The 18624-nt window shown below is 47.5% G+C and overlaps 1 protein-coding gene across 1 annotated transcript; it reads left to right on the top strand.

Annotated features, from left to right (window-relative positions):
- Positions 1–6: 6 nt before the first annotated feature.
- Positions 7–18117, top strand: QDPR (quinoid dihydropteridine reductase). The gene is made up of 7 exons (XM_077750490.1): positions 7–34; positions 2324–2416; positions 6297–6393; positions 7890–8030; positions 12926–13034; positions 14433–14516; positions 17452–18117. The coding sequence occupies exons 2-7, from the start codon at positions 2384–2386 to the stop codon at positions 17555–17557; spliced, it is 570 nt and encodes a 189-aa protein (XP_077606616.1). The 5' UTR covers positions 7–34; positions 2324–2383; the 3' UTR covers positions 17558–18117.
- Positions 18118–18624: the final 507 nt, after the last annotated feature.

The following is an 18624-nucleotide window of genomic DNA, read 5'->3' as shown; positions in this document are numbered from 1 at the left end:
CCGATGCGTGCAGGCGTTCCGGGCCCGCAACTGGGTAATTCGCCCGGGGCGCCGCCGGGAGCGGTGGGCAGCACCTTCGGGGTGGGTGGCGGGCGGGTACGCTGGTGATTGGGGAGCGGAGGGGCTTACCGGCGCAGCCCGGAAGGGCAGCCTGGCCCCTGTACACCCCCAGACATGAGTACTTGCACGTGCGTGCACACGTCCACCGGTTTGTTCCTGGCCACGAGTGCGTGCCTATGCCGCATCCTAGGTGCGGGGCCTTTGCTCTGCACGGAGGTGGGGGAGGGGGCCACCCTCCAGGCTCAGAAAGTCTGGTATGGCTTCGGAGAGAGTTCCAGAGGGGAATAAAGAGCGGGCTTGAGGGTACAGGGAGAAACAATGGAAAGGAGGGCTGTGGAATTAGACTGCGTGGCGTGGGTTACTAGTCCTCTAATCGTTAACTGATCGGTTAACGCTCGCGAACCTCAGTTTCCCCATCTTTAAAATGGGGGTATTATTAGTATCTACCCCTTAGGGGATTATGCGAATTGAATGAGATCACTGGTGTGCTTGTAAAGCATCTGACTTGTGGTAAAAGCTGTTTAAAGGTTAGCTATTAGTATTACTAATACTAATTACTATTACTAATACTAATACCCTGTTCCTTTAGCCCACCTTAGACCTGACTGTTTGAAGTCTCAGCCCCGCTCATGCTGGTGGCTTTTTTGTTTTGCAAAGACCATTTCAACTACTCTGCATAATCGGGTATTGCTTCTTATAGGGGTCAAGTAGGAGCGGAGCTGACCTATGGCCAGAGACCCTGACCCCAGCAGCTCTGGACGGCCCAGTGCATTTCTGGTGGGGACTCCGCCCTCTGTCACTTGCAGGAAAAGTACTGGAGCTCTGGGGAGCTTTGCCTCCGGGGTTTAGTTAGTAGCGACAGCAGCCTGGGCCAGGGTGCCCAGGGATCAGGGAGAAAGCGTTCCAGGGTTTTCTTTTGGTTCACAATCTGGTACAGGACTTCTAAGGGCTACTAAACACACTGCCATCTTTCTACTCAACTTAGGGAGACTATTTGAGGAGTCTTCCAGGGTCTGTGGAGGTAGATGGTGGTGGCGGTGGTACCATGTTAGGAGTGCTGGCCAAGGCTAGGGCTAGGTGCTGGGTTCTCAGATACTCTTAATTTCATTTACTCTTCCCCAAACCTGAATATAGTGGATCCTGTTGGTATCCATGTGTTACAGATGTGAGAGCTGTGCGTTCCCCGGGTGGGGGCACTTCCCCCTGTGGGGGGCACTTTGGTTTGCTTCTGACTTGGCAGAATGTGGCAAACTGATTTACCTTGGACTCTGTCTCCTGGGTCCCCACCCCTACATTTCTAGGAGCTCTGGGAGGGACTGGGATACAACCTTTTCTTTGTGTCTGTATCCTGGTGGCTGGTGACATAGAAGTAGTGAGTGTTCTTAAATGGATGCTGTGTTCTTCAAAGCTTATGGTAGAGATGTTTATCTCTGGGTCCTGGGAATCTCAGCGCCCTGGAACTTTCTGAGTAGGAACTCTGGGTCACCTGTGCCAGGAGTTGGAGCATGCTCATTTCAGTTAGTTTTCACAATAACCCTGTTAATTGTTAACCTCCACGAGAAAGCCACTGTATTGCAGGGCCAGGATTCAAACCCTAGTCTGATTCTCAAACCCAAAGCCATCCCTCTGTGCTCTAAGGCAGGGGTCTGAAAACAGTCCTCCATGGAAGACTAGGCTGTTGTTTTTCTACAGCCCAAGAACTAAGAATGGTTTCACGTTTTTAAATCCTGGGTGTGGAGGGGAGGGGGAGAGATAGAACTTTGTAACATGTGCAACTTACATGAAATTCACATGGTGGAGTTTCAGTGCCTGAAGTTTTATTGGAACAGAGGCACGCCTTCCTTTATCTGTATTGTCTGGGGCAGCCCTGCCATTACAATAGCCGATTTTAGCAGGTGCAACACAGACTGTATGGCCAGCAAAGCCTAAAGTATTTACTATCTGGCCCTTTACAAACAAAGGTTTTTTGCAGACCTGTGGGAGGGGGTCTCTGGAAGTGCAGGGTTTGCCTTCAGAGGTGAGAGTGGAGGAGGAAGGGGAGGTGTTTGGGGGCAGACGGGCTGGGCTGGGGCTCAGTAAGGAGTAGGCTGGGTGAAGCCCAATGTCTCTGAGAAGCATGAGATATCAGTAGTGAGATTCTTCCACTGGTGGGTTTTCATTTAAGCCTCTCGTCTGTCTCCACTGCCCCCATTTCTGGGTGTGGGTCTTTCTGGAATAACTGCTTACTATCTCTTGACCAAAGCTGTTTTCTCTTTCGCTCCAGTGGGTTGCCAGCATCGATGTGGTGGAGAATGAAGAGGCCAGTGCTAGTGTCGTGGTTAGAATGACCGACTCATTTACGGAGCAGGCTGACCAGGTAATTCCAGAAAAAGACCAAGCATTGGGGTAGGGAAACCCTGGGGAGCGCTTTCCTCTGGTAATACGTGTTTTTGTAGTTGTTGTTTTGTTTTGGTTTGGTTTTTTTCCAGTGTTGGGTTTATGAAAGCCATTTGCGCTCACGGAAAGAAATTTGGAAAAACTGGAAAAAATATAAAGAAAATAAATTACTCGTAATCTATTTCTTTAGCTCACTGTTCACATTTTGGCTCATTTTCTTGTCTTTCCTATGCATCTTATATGTTTTTAGTTTTGTAAGTTGAGATAATCTTGTATTTTATATTTATGGTCAGCTTTTTTTAACTTAATTCTTAATTTATATACTTCTCAGATCACTTGAAATGCCCTCTATGTCAGCATGTAATTTTTTAATTTCCTTAGTTTCTATTTCCGGCACATTTGAAGTGGCTTATAGTTTTTCATTTTCACCATTATCAAGAATCCTGGGGTGAACATCTTCGTCTCCATGTCTGATTACTTTAGGATGCATTCTGAAAAACGGAGCTCCCCAGTTCAAAGCATGAACCCTAACAAAACAGGGTATTTTTAACTATACAATAATATGCTTGTTGTAAAACAAAAAGTCCAATAAATACTTAAGTAGACTGAGATACCCCTGTTTCTCACTGTGATAGCGTCACTGCCCAGAAGGAAGCACTGTTAACAGTTTGATGGCCACCTGGGTATAAATCTCAGAGATGCTGTTAACACAGGCCGACCTTTCCAGAAGAGCTGTTCCCATAAGCTGCACCGGGGACTGTGCCCTCTGTGGTTCTCATGTCAGTGCTGCAGCCCACATGCCCAAGGAAGTCTCCACATCGTTTTTTGTGTGACATGATGTACTCTTAGAAGGAAGCACTCAATAAAGCAGGCGGGCAGGTGGTGATAGACCCATTTTATAGGCCAGGAGACTGAGTTTCAGACACATTACATGGCCAGCAAGCTAGCTAGTGGTAGAGAGTATGGGTTTCCTAATAAGAGATTTACTAACAACTTCAATAATCTCAGGGTCTCCTTTTTGTTCAATTATATTCTCCCTTGTAATTTGAACACTGTTGGGGATCTGATGTTGAATGGTCCTTAGCTGTGTTTTAAAATTTCTTGTAAAGTTATTTATTTTGAGAGAGAGAGAGAGCGCATGTGAGCAGTGAGAGAGAGAGAACATGTGAGCAGTGGAGGGGCAGAGAGAGAGGGAGAGAGAGAATCCCAAATAGGCTCCTCACTGTCAGCAAAGAGCCCGATGTGGGGCTCAAACCCACGAACCATGAGATCATGACTTGAGCTGAAACCAAGAGTTGAGTGCTTAACCGACCGAGCCACCTAGCCGCCCCACGAACATTTTAATTTTTTTTTTTAATATTTTTATTTATTTCTAGGAGAGAGAGAGAGAGACAGCGTGAGTAGGGGAGGGTCAGAGAGAGAGGGAGACCCAGACTCCGAAACAGGCTCCAGGCTCTGAGCTGGCAGTCAGCACAGAGCCCGACGCGGGGCTCGAACCCACAGACCGCGCGAGATCATGACCTAAGCGAAAGTCGGACGCTTAACCGACTAAGCCACCCAGGCGCCCCCGAATATTTTAAATTTTAAAAGTGGTACAGGTATGTACAAAATACAATTAAGCAAAAAGAAGGGGAAATCATTTTGAGTCTCACTATGCAGTTAGTGTTTTGTAATATTTCCTTCCAGTCCATTTCCCTCAGTATATACATGTAGAGTTCTAAAAGTTAAACCAAAAAAGCCCATACTGAGCATACGTCCTGCTCATTCACTCTTTCTAAAGCATCGGTTTCACAGATGCTTTTAATATTTTTAATATTTATTTAATATAAGTATAAAAACCAGCTGACTTCTTCCAGAATATAGATTTTTGTCTTTACTTTTCTTAATCTGATCCTAATGTTTCCTGTACTTCATGATTACCTATTGGCCTTGATGGGCTTAATAATAAAACCCAACAAGTCTTATGTATCAGACACTTACCTGAGTACTTTATTCACATCAACTTGCTTAATTTCTGTAACGCTCACAAACAGCGTTTCCGACTGATCTCCCTTTTAGAAATGGGGAGTTTGTGGGGCACCTGGGTGGCAGCCCTTCCGGCTGTGGTTCTGTGTGATCAGTGTCTGTCACTGACCCCTCTCCTGTTAATTGCAGGTTTCTCAGGCTGTGTGTGCTTTTGAAATTGCTCGCGTGTGAGACTTGACAGTGCATTGTAAAGACAAAGATGGAGAAATGCCTTAGTTATTACAAGTGCGGGTTTTAAAACCTTCAGCACTCCCTAAACCCCCCACCCACCCAATTAAGAATTTTTGGACAAACAGCATGACATCCAGTTTTTGTTTTTAAGGCTTCAGAAGAGGAAATTTAATCCTAAGACATGTAAAATTGACCCCTTAGGCAGGAAATTCACTAGAGTCAGGAGAGAAGACAGGAGAAAGGCATTAAGTCTATGGAAAGCAATTGGGCAGAGAGCACAGTTTAAGGGGGGAGGAATTAAGGGCATAGATGTTGTAAAAAACAAGTCAAACGGGTGCATTGTTTCTCCGGGCTCCATGCTTCCCTGGAAAGAGGAACGTGTACAGGGTTGTGTATACATGTCGGGAGGGAGCGGACTTCCGGAAGCTGGGATCTGGGCTCTTGGTAACAGGACTTAGTTTAAGAATGAGGGGAGGGGGCAGCCTGGCAACCAGGGTAGCAGGAGGAAGGTCAACAAAAATAAAGCAGGATTAGGTGAGATAACTCATGAGTAGAGGCCAGGGAAATTCAGGAATTTCTTCAAAGGAAAGATGTAGGTGTGGGGAGAGGAAAGATTGGTGCCCATTGCCGGAGCGTTCTCTTGGACGGAGTGATTTGAGTCTTCAGAAATTGCTGGGGAAAGAGGTAGGTGGTAAATGTTACCCCTGGCAAAGATACAGGGTCTCAAGTTCAGTCAGCTCAGCCCTTCTGGAGAAATTGAAAGTGGTCAACTGCCAGACTTGCCTGTCTCGCCAGATTTTTGTTTTAATAAATTGTAACCAAATGACATGTATATATTTCCAACGCTTTAAAAATTTCAAAGAGAAGAGAGAAACGGTCACCTTTGTACCTAGTATTTACCAGCATTTTGCCATCGACTGTTTTTTTACATGAAGTATAGTTGACTTTTTTGTTGCTCTTTTAAAAAATATTTCTTGTTGGCGTTCTGATTTGGGGTTGTAGTTGAAGGGATTTTTGTAGTGAGAGGAGAAAGAATTAAAAAAGAATTATCTCAGATTATGATTCTGTGATGTGTGATGAGAGTCTGGGAAGAAATATACCAGAAGGCTAGCTGTGGGCATTGAAGCTCTTGGTGATTTTTCAAAAACCTTTTCCTGCTTTTCTTTATCCATTGTTCTATTCCAGGGATGCATATGTCCTAACCCTCCCAAAAGAAGACTCTAGATTGCTTTCTAAAATTGAAATGTAGTTGGCTTCACTGTCTAAAATGCTTTTTGTAGATTGGTCCTCCCTGTAATTGTCAAAGTGTTAATTGCCAGGTACTGGTAACTGACTTCAAAAGAAGTGAAAAATAGGGGCGCCTGGGTGGCTCAGTCGGTTGAGCCTCCGACTTTGGCTCAGGTCATGATCTCACAGTTCGTGGGTTCGAGCCCCGCGTTGGGCTCTGTGCTGACAGCTCAGAGCCTGGAGCCTCTTCAGATTCTGTGTCTCCCTCTCTCTCTCTGACCCTTCCCTGTTCACGCTGTCTGTCTGTCTCTGTCTCAGAAATAAATAAAAAACATTAAAAAAAAAGAAGTGAAAAATAAACTAAAGCATCTGTAAGGACATTAGTCTGCTTAGGTTTACCTGACTGCTTATGCACCTTTTTGTCCCTTTTGTTTAAGGTGACTGCTGAGGTCGGAAAACTCTTGGGTGAAGAGAAGGTGGACGCGATCCTTTGTGTGGCTGGAGGATGGGCCGGGGGCAATGCCAAATCCAAGTGTGAGTCCCTTCTGAGTTAATCATTCGTTCTGCTCTGCTCTTTGTCCAGCTGGCAAAGACAGGTTTTTATGTATTTCTTCCTGAACCTTTGGTAGTTCTGTGCGGTGGGGATTAAGATCCCATTTGACAGATAATGGGGGTTACAGGAGAGGGACATTAAGCTTGAAGTTTGAAATAGAAGCAGAATGAAATAAGTATCGTTTCCATCCCAATCTTCCAGGGCCTATTACTGGGTGAGAACTGGGGGAGGTGTATGAAACAGATCATTCTGAAAGACCGAAGGACTCAAGGAGCGCCTGGGTGGCTCAGTCTGTTAAGCATCCGACTTCTGATTTTGGCTCAAGGTGATGCCTTGGTTATCACCTACTGAAGACCCTCCTCCGGTATCAGGAGAACTTTCGTTCTGGATTCTGGGTGTCTTGCCCAGCTGGTGATGTGATACACGTTACCACTTTTCCCCCCACCATGTCTTGGGCAAGGTCAGAGGGTTAACATAAGCGTGGAATGGTTGCCATACAAGCTTTCTTTTAAAGAACCTTTTATTTATTTATTTATTTTTTAATTTTTAAAAAAACATTTTTTTAAATGTTTTATTTATTTCTGAGAGAGAGAGAGACAGCATGAGCAGGAGAGGGTCAGAGAAAGGGAAACACAGAATCAGAAGCAGGCTCCAGGATCCGCGCTAGCTGTCAGCACAGAGCCTGATGTGGGGTTCGAACCCACGAACCGTGAGATCATGACCCAAGCCGAAGTCGGACGCCTAAGCGACTGAGCCACCCAGGTGCCCTTCTTTTAAAGAACCTTTAAAGCTGGCATTAAACTTTCAGCCATAAAAATAAAACGTTGCTCTATAAAAGCCCTCTTTTTTTTAATTTTTTTTTTTTTAATGTTTTATTTATTTCTAGGAGAGAGAGAGAGAGACAGCGTGAGCAGGGGAGGGTCAGAGAGAGAGGGAGTCACAGACTCTGAAACAGGCCCCAGGCTCTGAGCTGGCAGTCAGCACAGAGCCCAACGCGGGGCTCGAACCCACGAACCGCGAGATCATGACCTAAGCGAAAGTCGGACGCTTAACCAACTAAGCCATCCAGGCGCCCCTATAAAAGCCCTCTTTATGTCCATGCAGTATGAGTGCCTCAGATTGATCACAGGTAAAACTTGACTTAGACGTACAGGTTCCTATCACAAATCTAATGCCCTTCATAAAACAGAACATTTTCTGAGTTGAAGCCCTTGCAGCCATTTGTCAACAGCTCTTGTTTATTGGCTAAAATTTTGCCATCTTACAGGTAAGAAAACTGAGACTCGGGTAATCACATGGTCTGGATTCAAACCCGGGTCTCTCTGAGCACAGGCCCTGTGCTGTTTTGTACCCGACCTTGTAGTCAGGGACTGAGAGCGCAGGACTGTCCGCGCCGCCTCACCGGACCCGTGAGTGGAGCTCACTTTTCCGTCTCTTCCCTGCGAATGCTCAGCTCACGCATTGTTTTCTCGTTCAGCCCTCTTTAAAAACTGTGACCTGATGTGGAAGCAGAGCATGTGGACGTCGACCATCTCCAGCCACCTGGCCACCAGGTACCTCAAGGAAGGAGGCCTCCTCACCTTGGCTGGTGCCAAGGCCGCCCTGGACGGGACTCCCGGTAAGCCTTCATTTCCCGGTGTGTGAAATGGGCGCGCTCAGCCTCGCCCACTGGGCTGCTGGCGCTTCCTTAGGCGACAGAGCTGGGAGCCCTTTAGCCTCCAGGAGGCTTTACAGCGGGTGGCATGTGCTTCCTTTAGGCCTGGCTTTTTTTAGGGGAAAGACTTCTGACCCCTTCTGTTTGCGTTGTTCCTGTGCATGGTGGGTGCAGAGTCCAGTAATCGGGGACTCCTGCCACTTCATTCATCTGGGGTCCACCCAGCACACGAACGGCGAGGAAGTAGATACTAACTAGGTAATAAACAAGTTTCATCATCATCACGCTGTGTTTGTGTGTCCCCGAGAAGCCGCTCTGTGCTTGGAATTGCTGGGGGCCGTGGGGTGAGAGAAGCTGGCTGTGGATTCTTCACCTTAGCTGAGTGGCTTCGAACAGATTATTTGAGGTCTTTGACCAAATTCTGCTGTAGTTTCTTTGATCGTAAATGACAGTAACACCTCCCTGAAGCGTAGCTGTGAGGCCTGAGAGGCATCGATGTGTAGACAGCGCCCAGCACGTGCGGAGCCTTCTCATAGTTGCCCATTTCCTTTTGCATATAGTCTCGCTTAAGCCCGCGGTGGATCATTACTACCTTTTTCATCTAGTTCGGGGAAGCGAACTAGAGCTTAGGTTCAGTACCTTGTCATTACGTAATAAGTAAGCGGTAATTTTACTTTGAACCAAAACCCCGATAGTTTCGGAATTGTGTGCTTTTTCTGCTGTGTCAGAACAGATCCGTGATTTCCTTTGTGTGTTTACTCCCTGTGTGTTGCCTGGGGCTCTGCCACGAAAACAGACCAGGCCTTTATTTTCTCACAGTTCCTGGAGGCTCAGAGTCTAAGGTGAAGGTGCTGACGGGGTGGGTTTCTTCTGGGGCCTCTCTCCTTGGCTTGCAGATGGCTGTCTTCTCCATGTGTCCTCACAGGGAAGTCCCTCTGCGTGTGTCTGCACCCTGATGTCCTTGTCTGTAAGTCAGATGGCCTTAGGACCCACTCTGAAGACCTCATTTTAACGTAATTACCCCTTTAAAGACCCTGTCTCCAAATACAGTCGCCTTCTGAGATACTGAAGTTTAGGACTTCAACACATGAATTTGATGGGGGAGAGGGGGGGGAGAGGAGGGGGAGTGTGCAGTTCAACCCATAGCACTCCCTTTGGATGACGCTAATGAAGTTTAAGTGGGGTGGGGGACAGCACAGGGAGGTATGAAGTGTCTTCCTCGACTACCTAAGTAAACTCTTCTTTAAAAAAAGGAGGAATGTGGCTCCTGGGTGGCTCAGTGGTTACGTGTCTGACTTTGGCTCCGGTCACAATCTTGCGATCTGTGATTTTGAGCCCTGTGTCAGGCTTTATGCTGACAAAGATTAAAGAAAAAAAAGGAGGGGATGGGGTGCCAGTTGGTTAAGCATCTGACTTCATCTCAGATCTTGAGTTCATGGTTGTAAGTTCACGCCCCACATGGGGCTTTCTGCTGTCAGCGCAGAGCCCATTTCGGATCCTCTGTCTCCCTCTTTCTCTGCCCCTCCCCCACTTGTACACACCCTACATCTTCTCTCTCTCTCAAAAATAAATATTAAAAAAAAATAAAAAAGGGGCAGAATTTTTTTGGGGGGCTCTTTAGTAAGTGGTAGAGATTTTGAGCACCTTTTTCAATTTTAATGTAAGTCACGGAACTGTGAGTCTGTTATAAATTAGCAATTTCCTGCCACTCATTTTCTTATTAGGTTTCTCAGAGCATGTGATCTTACAAGCCCATGGCTATTGCAATAATTAAAGCTGTGTAAATGTTAGATGTTCGTTTGGTTGAGATCTGGTTTTTATTAAAGGTGACACAGAGCAGAGCCAGTAGAAATAGAGAAATGAGTAATGGCTTGACATTTAAAACAGAAAACCTTACAACCAAAAGACTAATTCTTCTAAAGGACGAAGCAGTCCCTTTATTTTGTTTCTTAGATATCTTTTTTATGTATAATTGTGGGTGCTGGTTAAGACTGCACGTCCTGGGGGCACCCGGGCAGCTCAGTCAGTTAAGGGTCCGACTCTTGATTTCCACTGAGGTCATAATTTCATTGTTCGTGAGATTGATCCCCACATCTGGCTGTGTGCTTGCAGCATGTAGCTTGCTTTCGATTCTTTCTCTCCCTTTCTCTCTGAGACTCCTCCCCTGCTCATGCTCTCTCTCTCTCTCAAAATAAATAAACTTATATAAAAAAAGATGGCAGGTTCTGCAACTGGACAGGTTGGTTTTCTACTTACTGTGCAATATTTGACAAATTACTTAATCTCTCTGAGCCTCAGTTTTGTCATTTGTAAAGTGGGGATAAATAATAATAACTCCTCTATATGGTGGTTGTGACTTACAAATCTCTTAATGGCTTAGAAAGATATTATACATAGACCTTTATATAAGATAGGTCGTAAATGTGAACTTTTATTATTTATTCCAGACTGACTTAAAAAACCTCTCTTTCTGCTTTAGATGGTAATAAACTTGTTCTCCTTAACTTCTTTAAGTTCTTAGTTAGATGTTAAATTTATCTGAGTCTTTAAGTCTTTTTTTGTTTTGTTTTGTTTTGTTTTGTTTTATTTATTTCAGAGAGAGAGAGACAGCATGAACAGGGGAGAGTCAGAGAGAGAGGGAGATACGGTATCTGAAACAGGCTCCAGGCTCTGAGCTGGCAGTCAGCACAGAGCCCAGTGCGGGGGCTCGAACCCACGAACCGCGAGATCATGACCTGAGCCCATGTTAAACTGACTAAGCCACCCAGGCGCCCCAAGTCATAAAGTCTTTTAACTTTGATTCCGATCCCACAGTCATCTGGGGAAATCTATGTATAATCCAATCCAAAAGCAAATGACAAACGTCGTTAGTGGTCCTTCAAGCACAAGAAGGGTTGTTCAGGACTGGAAAGTTTTCACTTGGAAAGGTACACAGAAAACCCCACCCTCCTGTGTCCAGGCTTGTATTTGTAGACCGTCTCCTGGACGAAAAACTATCAGAATGACAGTGATCACTTGTTTACCATTTAGGGACTTAGGGATCTGTGCTGTGTTTGGGAATCAGGCCTTAGGGACTACATTGATCGTTTTATAATTGACAGGAAAAGTATTTACCTTTTTAATGAATGAGGTGTTTTTTTTTTATAGTTTATTGTCAAGTTGGTTTCCATATAACACCCAGCGCTCATCCCCACAAGTGCCCTCCTCCATGCCCATCTCCCCCCTTCCCCTCTCCCCTACCCACATCAGCCCGCAGTTTGTTCTCAGCATTCAAGAGTATCTCAAGGTTTGCCTCTCTCCCTCTCCCCAACTATTTTTCCCATTCTTCTCCCAAATGATCCCTTTACCAACATCGTGTAGAATCCTGTGGAATCAAACCATTAGGGCTGCGGGTAGCTTGCGGCTATTTGCTTGTTTTTTTCTGCATCTTGTTGTTTGAATAGAATGAAGAGAGGGCCCTGGGCATCCGCTGGGGCCTGGGGTTGGATGAATGAGATTTGTGTGCTGGTTTATTTTAATCATGCAGAGTTAGATCTTTATATCACTGTTGGCCTCCTGCCCCTGATTAAACAGAGAAGCTAGAGATGGTGAAATCTTCTTGTGCTTCTAAATAACTGTTTGAGACCTTGACCCTCTTTTGCAGTTCAGGGTTGCTGTTGAAGAGGTTAGTGATTGGTTCCTCGGCTGGGCTGTGATCGCTGCCTCCCCCTGGACCTTCTAGGCCTCCTCATCTGTTATACTTTGAACAGCATGTGTGTTGGAGTTTTTTAAGGAGGCTGCTGATCTCCGAAAAAAATCCTTCTGGTTTTCAGAAGGAGGAGAGGTGTTTAAGCATGCTACTTTGTTGTTGGTTACTGAGAATCCACAGCTGGGTGCTGTGAGGGACATAGGATGGAGACTTGGCTCCTGCCACATAGCTGTGGGGCACATGAACTGGTCCTAGAAAAGGCATGCCTTGCTTTCTCATTCAGTCAGCAAACAGTCATAGGCCAGCGGGAAGAAAGGAAGGTTAGTAGGTAGCATGTATACTTACATGAAATTGTTTAACCGCTATACTTTTAGACAGCAAGTGGGACTCCGGGCCACATTACTTTGTTAATTTGATGGGAAACATTGAGCACCTACCCTGTGCGGAGCCCACAATCAAGTACTTTATCCCCATTTTACAGATTGGGTAACTAAAGCTCAGAGCAGTTTTGAGAACTTGTCTGGGATTTCTTTAGTGATAAGTGGAAGAACTGGGATTTGAACGTGGGCAGTGTGCATTCCAGATGAGTGCTCCATCTCGCCCACAGGTTATCGATCTGAGGGTTTAGACGCAGCTCTTGCCTGGCCTTGAGCCTCGGTGCAAGTCTCCTGTGAGCCTGGGCACGTCACTCACCCTGGCCGTGCCTCCGTTTGCTTATCAGAAACATAAGAAGAACCTCATGGGTTTTCTTATTGGTTTGTCCCTTTATTTATTTATTTGTGTGTGTGAGAGAGAGAGAGAGAGAGAGAGAGATAGCGTGAGCAAGGGAGGGTCAGAGAGAGAGGGAGACACAGAATCTGAAACAGGCTCCACGCTCTGAGCTGGCTGTCAGCACAGAGCCCAACGCGGGGCTCGAACCCACGAACCGCGAGATCATGACCTAAGCCGAAGTCGGATGCTTAACTGACTGAGTCACCCAGGTGCCCCGAACCTCATGGTTTTTATCGTAAATGTCAACCACCGGGTGAGTAGTAGGTGCACTTGGACACTATGTCCTTTCACTTTCTCTCTGCAGGTGTCCATCCTTCCGTCTACCCAGCCTGGTGTGGTGGTCTCTGTCCACGCGAGTGCCGCCCACTGGTCACTGAACTGTTTTCTCCCCCTTCCCCAGGGATGATTGGCTACGGCATGGCCAAGGGTGCGGTTCATCAGCTCTGCCAGAGCCTCGCCGGGAAGAACAGCGGCATGCCTTCCGGCTCTGCGGCCGTCGCCGTGCTCCCGTGAGTGGTCGGGGCCCCCGGTCACTACCCGCCTCCGCCCGCTGCTGCGAGTTAACATTTGAGTCGCTTTCCACAGGGACTTGTGTGTCCTGCCACCTGGGCTTCTCACGTTCGCCAGAGGCCCTAGAGATTCTTCTTCAGGTGTTGGAGCACCCCGGGGTGTCCAGGATGGCTGGCTGGGGGGATGGGGATGCCTGTCTCCTCTTCCTTGTTTTCTTTCCTTCCCTCCATCCGTGCCTCTGTCCCTCCTTATTAAAGTAGTCTACACATTTCTTTCTTTTTTTTTTTTAATGTTTATTTTTGAGAGATGGAGAGAGACAGAGCATGAGCAGGGGAGGGGCAGAGAGAGAGGGAGACACGGAATCAGAAGCAGGCTCCAGGCTCTGAGCTGGCAGTCAGCACAGAGCCCGACGTGGGTCTCGAACCTACGAACCGTGAGATCATGACCTGAGCTGAAGTCGGACGCTTAACCGACTGAGCCACCCAGGTGCCCCTACGCATTTCTTTTTAATATTTGTGTTCTTTCAAGTCCTTGTAAGGCCAGCGGAAGAGAGATTGTATTTAGTCTTTACCTGTGTGTATTTGTGTGTGTGGGGGGAGCGGGTGGGGACAGTGTCTGAGGGAGAATATGGGAACTGGGAGACGTTCCTATTTGTGACCTGGCAGAAGGTCCTTCTCAGTGGTCCCGGGCAAGGCAGCTGCTTTGGGGGTAGGGTTTCTTCCTGCTGGAAGGATCCCAGCACCAACCGGCTGGTCCGTTGCCTGCAGTTCTAAAAGGGTGGCTGGGACCCGAAGGGGACTGGGCTTTCCACTTCCTTTTATTTGTGAGCTTCTTTGATTCTGTGACCTGCTCCTCCAGCACTTTTGAATGATTTCCGAGGCCTGATGTCCTTGGGAGCGTCCTACATATCTGAGTTCTGTATCCTCGTGCTGAAAATCATAAGGTTTCAAAGGAAACAGCCCCGAAGCGAAAGATGAGATTATCTTTTCCTTCTATTTATAATAATATTATTATTACACTTCAAAAAAAATCCTGAGAAATAAGTCTGCTACCTTTTAGGGAGTAAATAAAGATGTAAACCACAAAGCGGTTTAATAAAGACTCTATTTGAGAAAAGGCAAGACTGTATTTTAAAAAGGGCTCTTTCATTTTGTTCCTGTCTGCCTGAAGGGTGAGTCTCAGAGCAGCTCACTGAATTGTGCTCGGATGTGATCTCTGAGTATGTGGAGGGCGTCCTGGCCTCCCTGATTGTCCCCGTGTGATCTCCCCGTGTAAGCGCGGCCACCCTGGTGCGGGCGGCTCACGGTGCCTGTTCCTGGCTGAGGAGGACTGGGCAGCCATAATTCTTACACAGGGGAGGCAGGCACACCCAACGGCCTCGTCTCTGTCCCCTGCAGGGTGACCCTGGATACCCCGATGAACAGGAAGTCCATGCCCGAGGCCGACTTCAGTTCCTGGACGCCCTTGGAGTTCCTGGTTGAGTGAGTATTGACATACTGTCAGTGACAAAGCAGCTTCCAGCCCCATTTCTCTGCCTTTTACAGACTAGGCTGTGTTCTCGTAGATTCCCAGTCCAGGTAGCTCTGTGGGGTCGCCGGGCCCAGGAGGGTATGCCACACGTCAGTGTGAATCTCAGAGGGGAGGGGTGGGCAGTGCTGACCTGAATCTCCCGCTGAGCAGCCTGAGCATGTTGTCTGACTGCTCTAGGCCTCAGTTTCCTCTTCTGTATAATGGAGTCCGTAATAACTATTAGGAGGATTAAATGTGGTAGCGCTTGGCACATCTGACCCGTAATAAGTACTTCGTAAAGCTCTGCTCCTGTTAACGTCATTGTCAACGTCCCTGCTAACGGGGAGCAGCAGTGTGGGAGTCGGATGCTGATCCAGGGAACATCTGGGCTCCCGTGTCTGAGTGAGTGCTGAGCCGCACACCCACAGGGAGTGTCCTTTGTCCTCACCCAACCCTGAATATGGGTGGCATTTGAAGATCATGGAGAACGAGTTAGCTGTTGTCTAGATCTCCGTTCCCCACAGCCCTGTGTGGTAAGTACGTCTTCCCCGAGCGCACCCTGTGGGCCAGGTGCTGGGCTGGGCCCCAGGACAGGGAGATGAAGAGGCTGTCCCCGTCCCCCCACGGGGGGATGGCCTTACCCCATCGTGCCGGTGTGTCCGCCGCTTTGACAGCTGTGTGTACGAATGTTTGCAGAGTTCGGGATGTGCGTCTGGCCTGCTGTCACATCTCATTTGAATTAAATTGACAGGCACTTGGGACTTTTTGTTTGGGACCAGTATTTATGTAGCACTTGTTATGTGCCGTCACCATTTTAACTGCTATCTTTTTTTTTTTTAAGTTCATTTATTTTTGAGAGGGAGTGGGAGAAGGGCAGAGAGAGAGAGAGAGAGAGAGAGAGAGAGAGAGAGACTCCCAAGCAGGCTCTGTACTCCCCGACACGGGGCTCAAACTCACAAACCGTGAGATCATGACCTGAGCCTAAGTCAGGAGTCAGACACTTAACCGACTGAGCCACCCAGGCGCCCCAACTATAATCTTATTTAATGTTCATAGCAAGTCACTGAGGGAGGTCCTGTCATTTTTATTTAAGATTTGGGGACTTGAGGCATGGAGGGCGAGGGGGAGACCTGCCTAAGACCACATCACGGAGCCAAGATTTGATCCAGGTAGTGTGGCTGCAGGGCCCGTGGTCATAACTAGGCCCATAGTTCTGCCTCCAAGGTTTGAATTGTGTCTTGCATTTGAGCTTCTTTTTAAAAGCCAGTACTTCCAACAGCATCTATGACCTGGGTTCTAGATGGAACATAGGGGGTCACGTTTCTGAATTAGTGCCGTGGGGCCACAGACGGTGGCTGGGACGGCCGTCCTTTGTTCCAGAAATCATGGCACCGTTCGCTTGTGGGATTTGAAAACTCAAGTGACAGTTGGGCACCAAATGTGCTTCGAATGTCCAGAGCACGTTAACCTCCTTTGCTCTCCGTGGTCACAGTGCTGTTCTCCCTCGTCTGCCGCAGACCGATAATGAGGATGAGGAAGTAAGACAGTTTAAAACAGGCATAAGTAATGCACGTGCCCCTTCACATCCAGCCACCTGACCTGTCTCCCTCAGAGCCATCTCTAAGCCCTGCTCGGCCCCAGGGATGGGTCATGACATGGATGGGACTTCGGGGAGTTTTAGCAGTGCTTTGCTGTTGGGGAATAACTGCCCTTGGGTTGGTGAGCCCTCAGGGTGGGATCTTGACCATCGGCTCTAGTCTAGCAGGCTACTGATCAGTACCAAAGAGTATCCCAGACACTCCTGAGTGCTTCCCAGTTAAAGTCCGGAGTCCTAGCTGGTGGGTCATCCAAGGGGACCGTGCACTCAAATGTAAATGTTTTGTTTGAAAATTACTAGCTACTTGTGGGGAACCTGGGTGTCTCAGTCGGTTAAGCGTCCAATTTCGGCTCAGGTCATGATCTTGGGGTTCGTGAGTTCGAGCCCCGCGTTGGGCCCGGCACTAACAGCTCGAAGCCAGGAGCCTGCTTCGTCTTGTGTGTCTCCCTCTCCCCTTACCCCTCCTCTGCTCACGTTCTGTCATTCTCTTTCTCTCTCTCAAAAACAATAATCAAAAATAATAAACAGGAAAACAGATGCTCAGGTACTTGTTGCACCTTGTGAATTTGCTGTTCCCTTTTTAATTCCTGTCACCTTTGAGGGGGCTTCCCACCTCCCCCAGGCAGGGCTCTGCATAGAGCATAATTAATGTCCCCCTTCCTGCACTTAAAATATTTTATTGTAGTCCTCAGTTTTTTGGAATCTTTTTCCATTGCTGTGGGTGTTCCATGAATGGTTACTTTAAAAAAAAAATGAATTTCTTTTAAATTTCTGGGAAGCTAATATAGGAAAGTAAAAAGTATTGTGCACCTCTGGGGCGCCTGGGTGACTCAGGCAGTTGAGCATCTGACTCTTGATTTCGGCTCAGGTCATGATCCCAGGGTTGTGGGATTGAGGCCTGAGTCAGGCTCTGTGCTGAGTGTGGAGCCTGCTTGAGATTCTTCCCCTCCGCCCCTCCCCTGCTCGTGTGTGCACACACTTGCTCTCAAAAAGTAAGGTATTGTGTACGTGTCTTTCTCTTAGAATTAACTAGTTACAATCTTTTTAAAATCACTTAAAATCATACTACTGTGTTGCAAAGGATTCTAAGAATGACGAAAAATACAAAAACAGAAGTTAAAATCTCATCAAATGTGGTCACTCGGACCTTGGAATGAGCACTGAGGTCACGGGGAACCTGCCTCTGTGTCCCTGTGGCTCTTCCACAGCTGCTGCTGCTGTCCTCTCCCCACAAGCCACGATTGGGAATATAAGCATGCGTCGTCAAGAGTTTTGCTTTGAAAATGTAAAGCTTGTCTTCTTTGTTCTAGAACCTTCCATGACTGGATCATAGAGAAAAACCGACCGAACTCGGGGAGCCTCGTTCAGGTGGTCACCACGGAGGGAAAGACGGAGCTCACCCTGGCGTATTTCTAAGTTTCATCTCCGTGTCTGCCGGAGACCTGCCAGAAAAGTCGTTTATCTCAGTGCGTCTGTGTAGGTCCTGCATTTTCTGTCGTCTGGTTTGTGGTACGAGATCGTGAGCCCTGCTTGTCCCCTCCCCTGATGTGCAGTTCTCCCAGGGCAGTGTGAAGTTCCCGTGAGGTTGGAAGGTGTGAGGGTGGAGGCCTGTGACCGCGCAGACGGTCTGTTAGCTGCGCAGGTTTAGAAGGTACCCATCTGGCCCTCTGGGTCTGCGTCCACCTGAATTGCGTTTGTGACTTGCATTCTCTGCCCTTGACAGTGGCTGTCAACCTGACTAGTTCAGAGATTTGTCGATACGGGGGATGTTCGGGGGCCGTAGTGTTCAGTGTTCTGTTTATGTCAACAGACATCGCTTTTGTAGCCACCAGATGGAACTGCCTTAAAACTCCTTTTGTGTTGTAAGCAAAATCCCGTGGACTCTGGTTAGGTATCTTGTCCTGTGAGGTTGCCAAGTGTATTTCAGAGCTACTTGTTATTTGGAGTTTATCTTCCTAATAAATGTACTTCATTTATGGTGTCGTCTTTTGTAATCAACTGTGGCTTAAAATACAGTCCTTGACGAACGTAGTCGTGGGAAGCGGGTGGACTTACGAGTTGAAATCAGCTTTTTCAACACAAGAACACAGGCATGGTTCCTGGATGCGGCTGTCAGAACGCAGAGGCGGCGGGATGGCCCTGTGTAGTTAGAAGCAGTGCTGCACGTGGCGCATAGCGGCTGTGCCAGTGGGGAATGGTGCTCTCATCCCACCCAGCCATTGCGCCGATGAGGAAACAGACCCAGGGAAAGAACTTACCCTCCTCATTGCCAGCAGAGGCCAGAACGTAGCCCAGAAGCCCAGTCACCAGGTGGCTGCTGTTTATAAAGGACTTTACTATGTGTTTTCTTTTTCTTTCTTTTTTTTTTTTTTTAATATTTATTTTGAGAGAGAGAGAGAAAGAGCACCAGCCGGGGAGGGGCAGAGAGAGAGAGAGAGAGAGAGAGAGAATCCCACGCAGACTCTGCACTACCAGTGTGTGGA

The sequence above is a fragment of the Crocuta crocuta genome, unplaced genomic scaffold (assembly GCF_008692635.1).
Source record: "Crocuta crocuta isolate KB4526 unplaced genomic scaffold, BGI_CrCroc_1.0 scaffold179, whole genome shotgun sequence".
Taxonomy (NCBI): Eukaryota; Metazoa; Chordata; class Mammalia; order Carnivora; family Hyaenidae; genus Crocuta; species Crocuta crocuta.
The sequence above is the reverse complement of the archived record's forward strand: the minus strand, read 5'-3'. Positions and strand labels throughout refer to the sequence as shown.

Coding starts and splice junctions, on each gene's coding strand:
- QDPR (XM_077750490.1), top strand. CDS start 2,384: ATGACCGACTCATTTACGGAGCAGGCTGACCAG. Junction 6,394..7,889: donor GGGCAATGCCAAATCCAAGT/GTGAGTCCCTTC, acceptor TTTCTCGTTCAG/CCCTCTTTAAAAACTGTGAC. Junction 13,035..14,432: donor GCGGCCGTCGCCGTGCTCCC/GTGAGTGGTCGG, acceptor TGTCCCCTGCAG/GGTGACCCTGGATACCCCGA.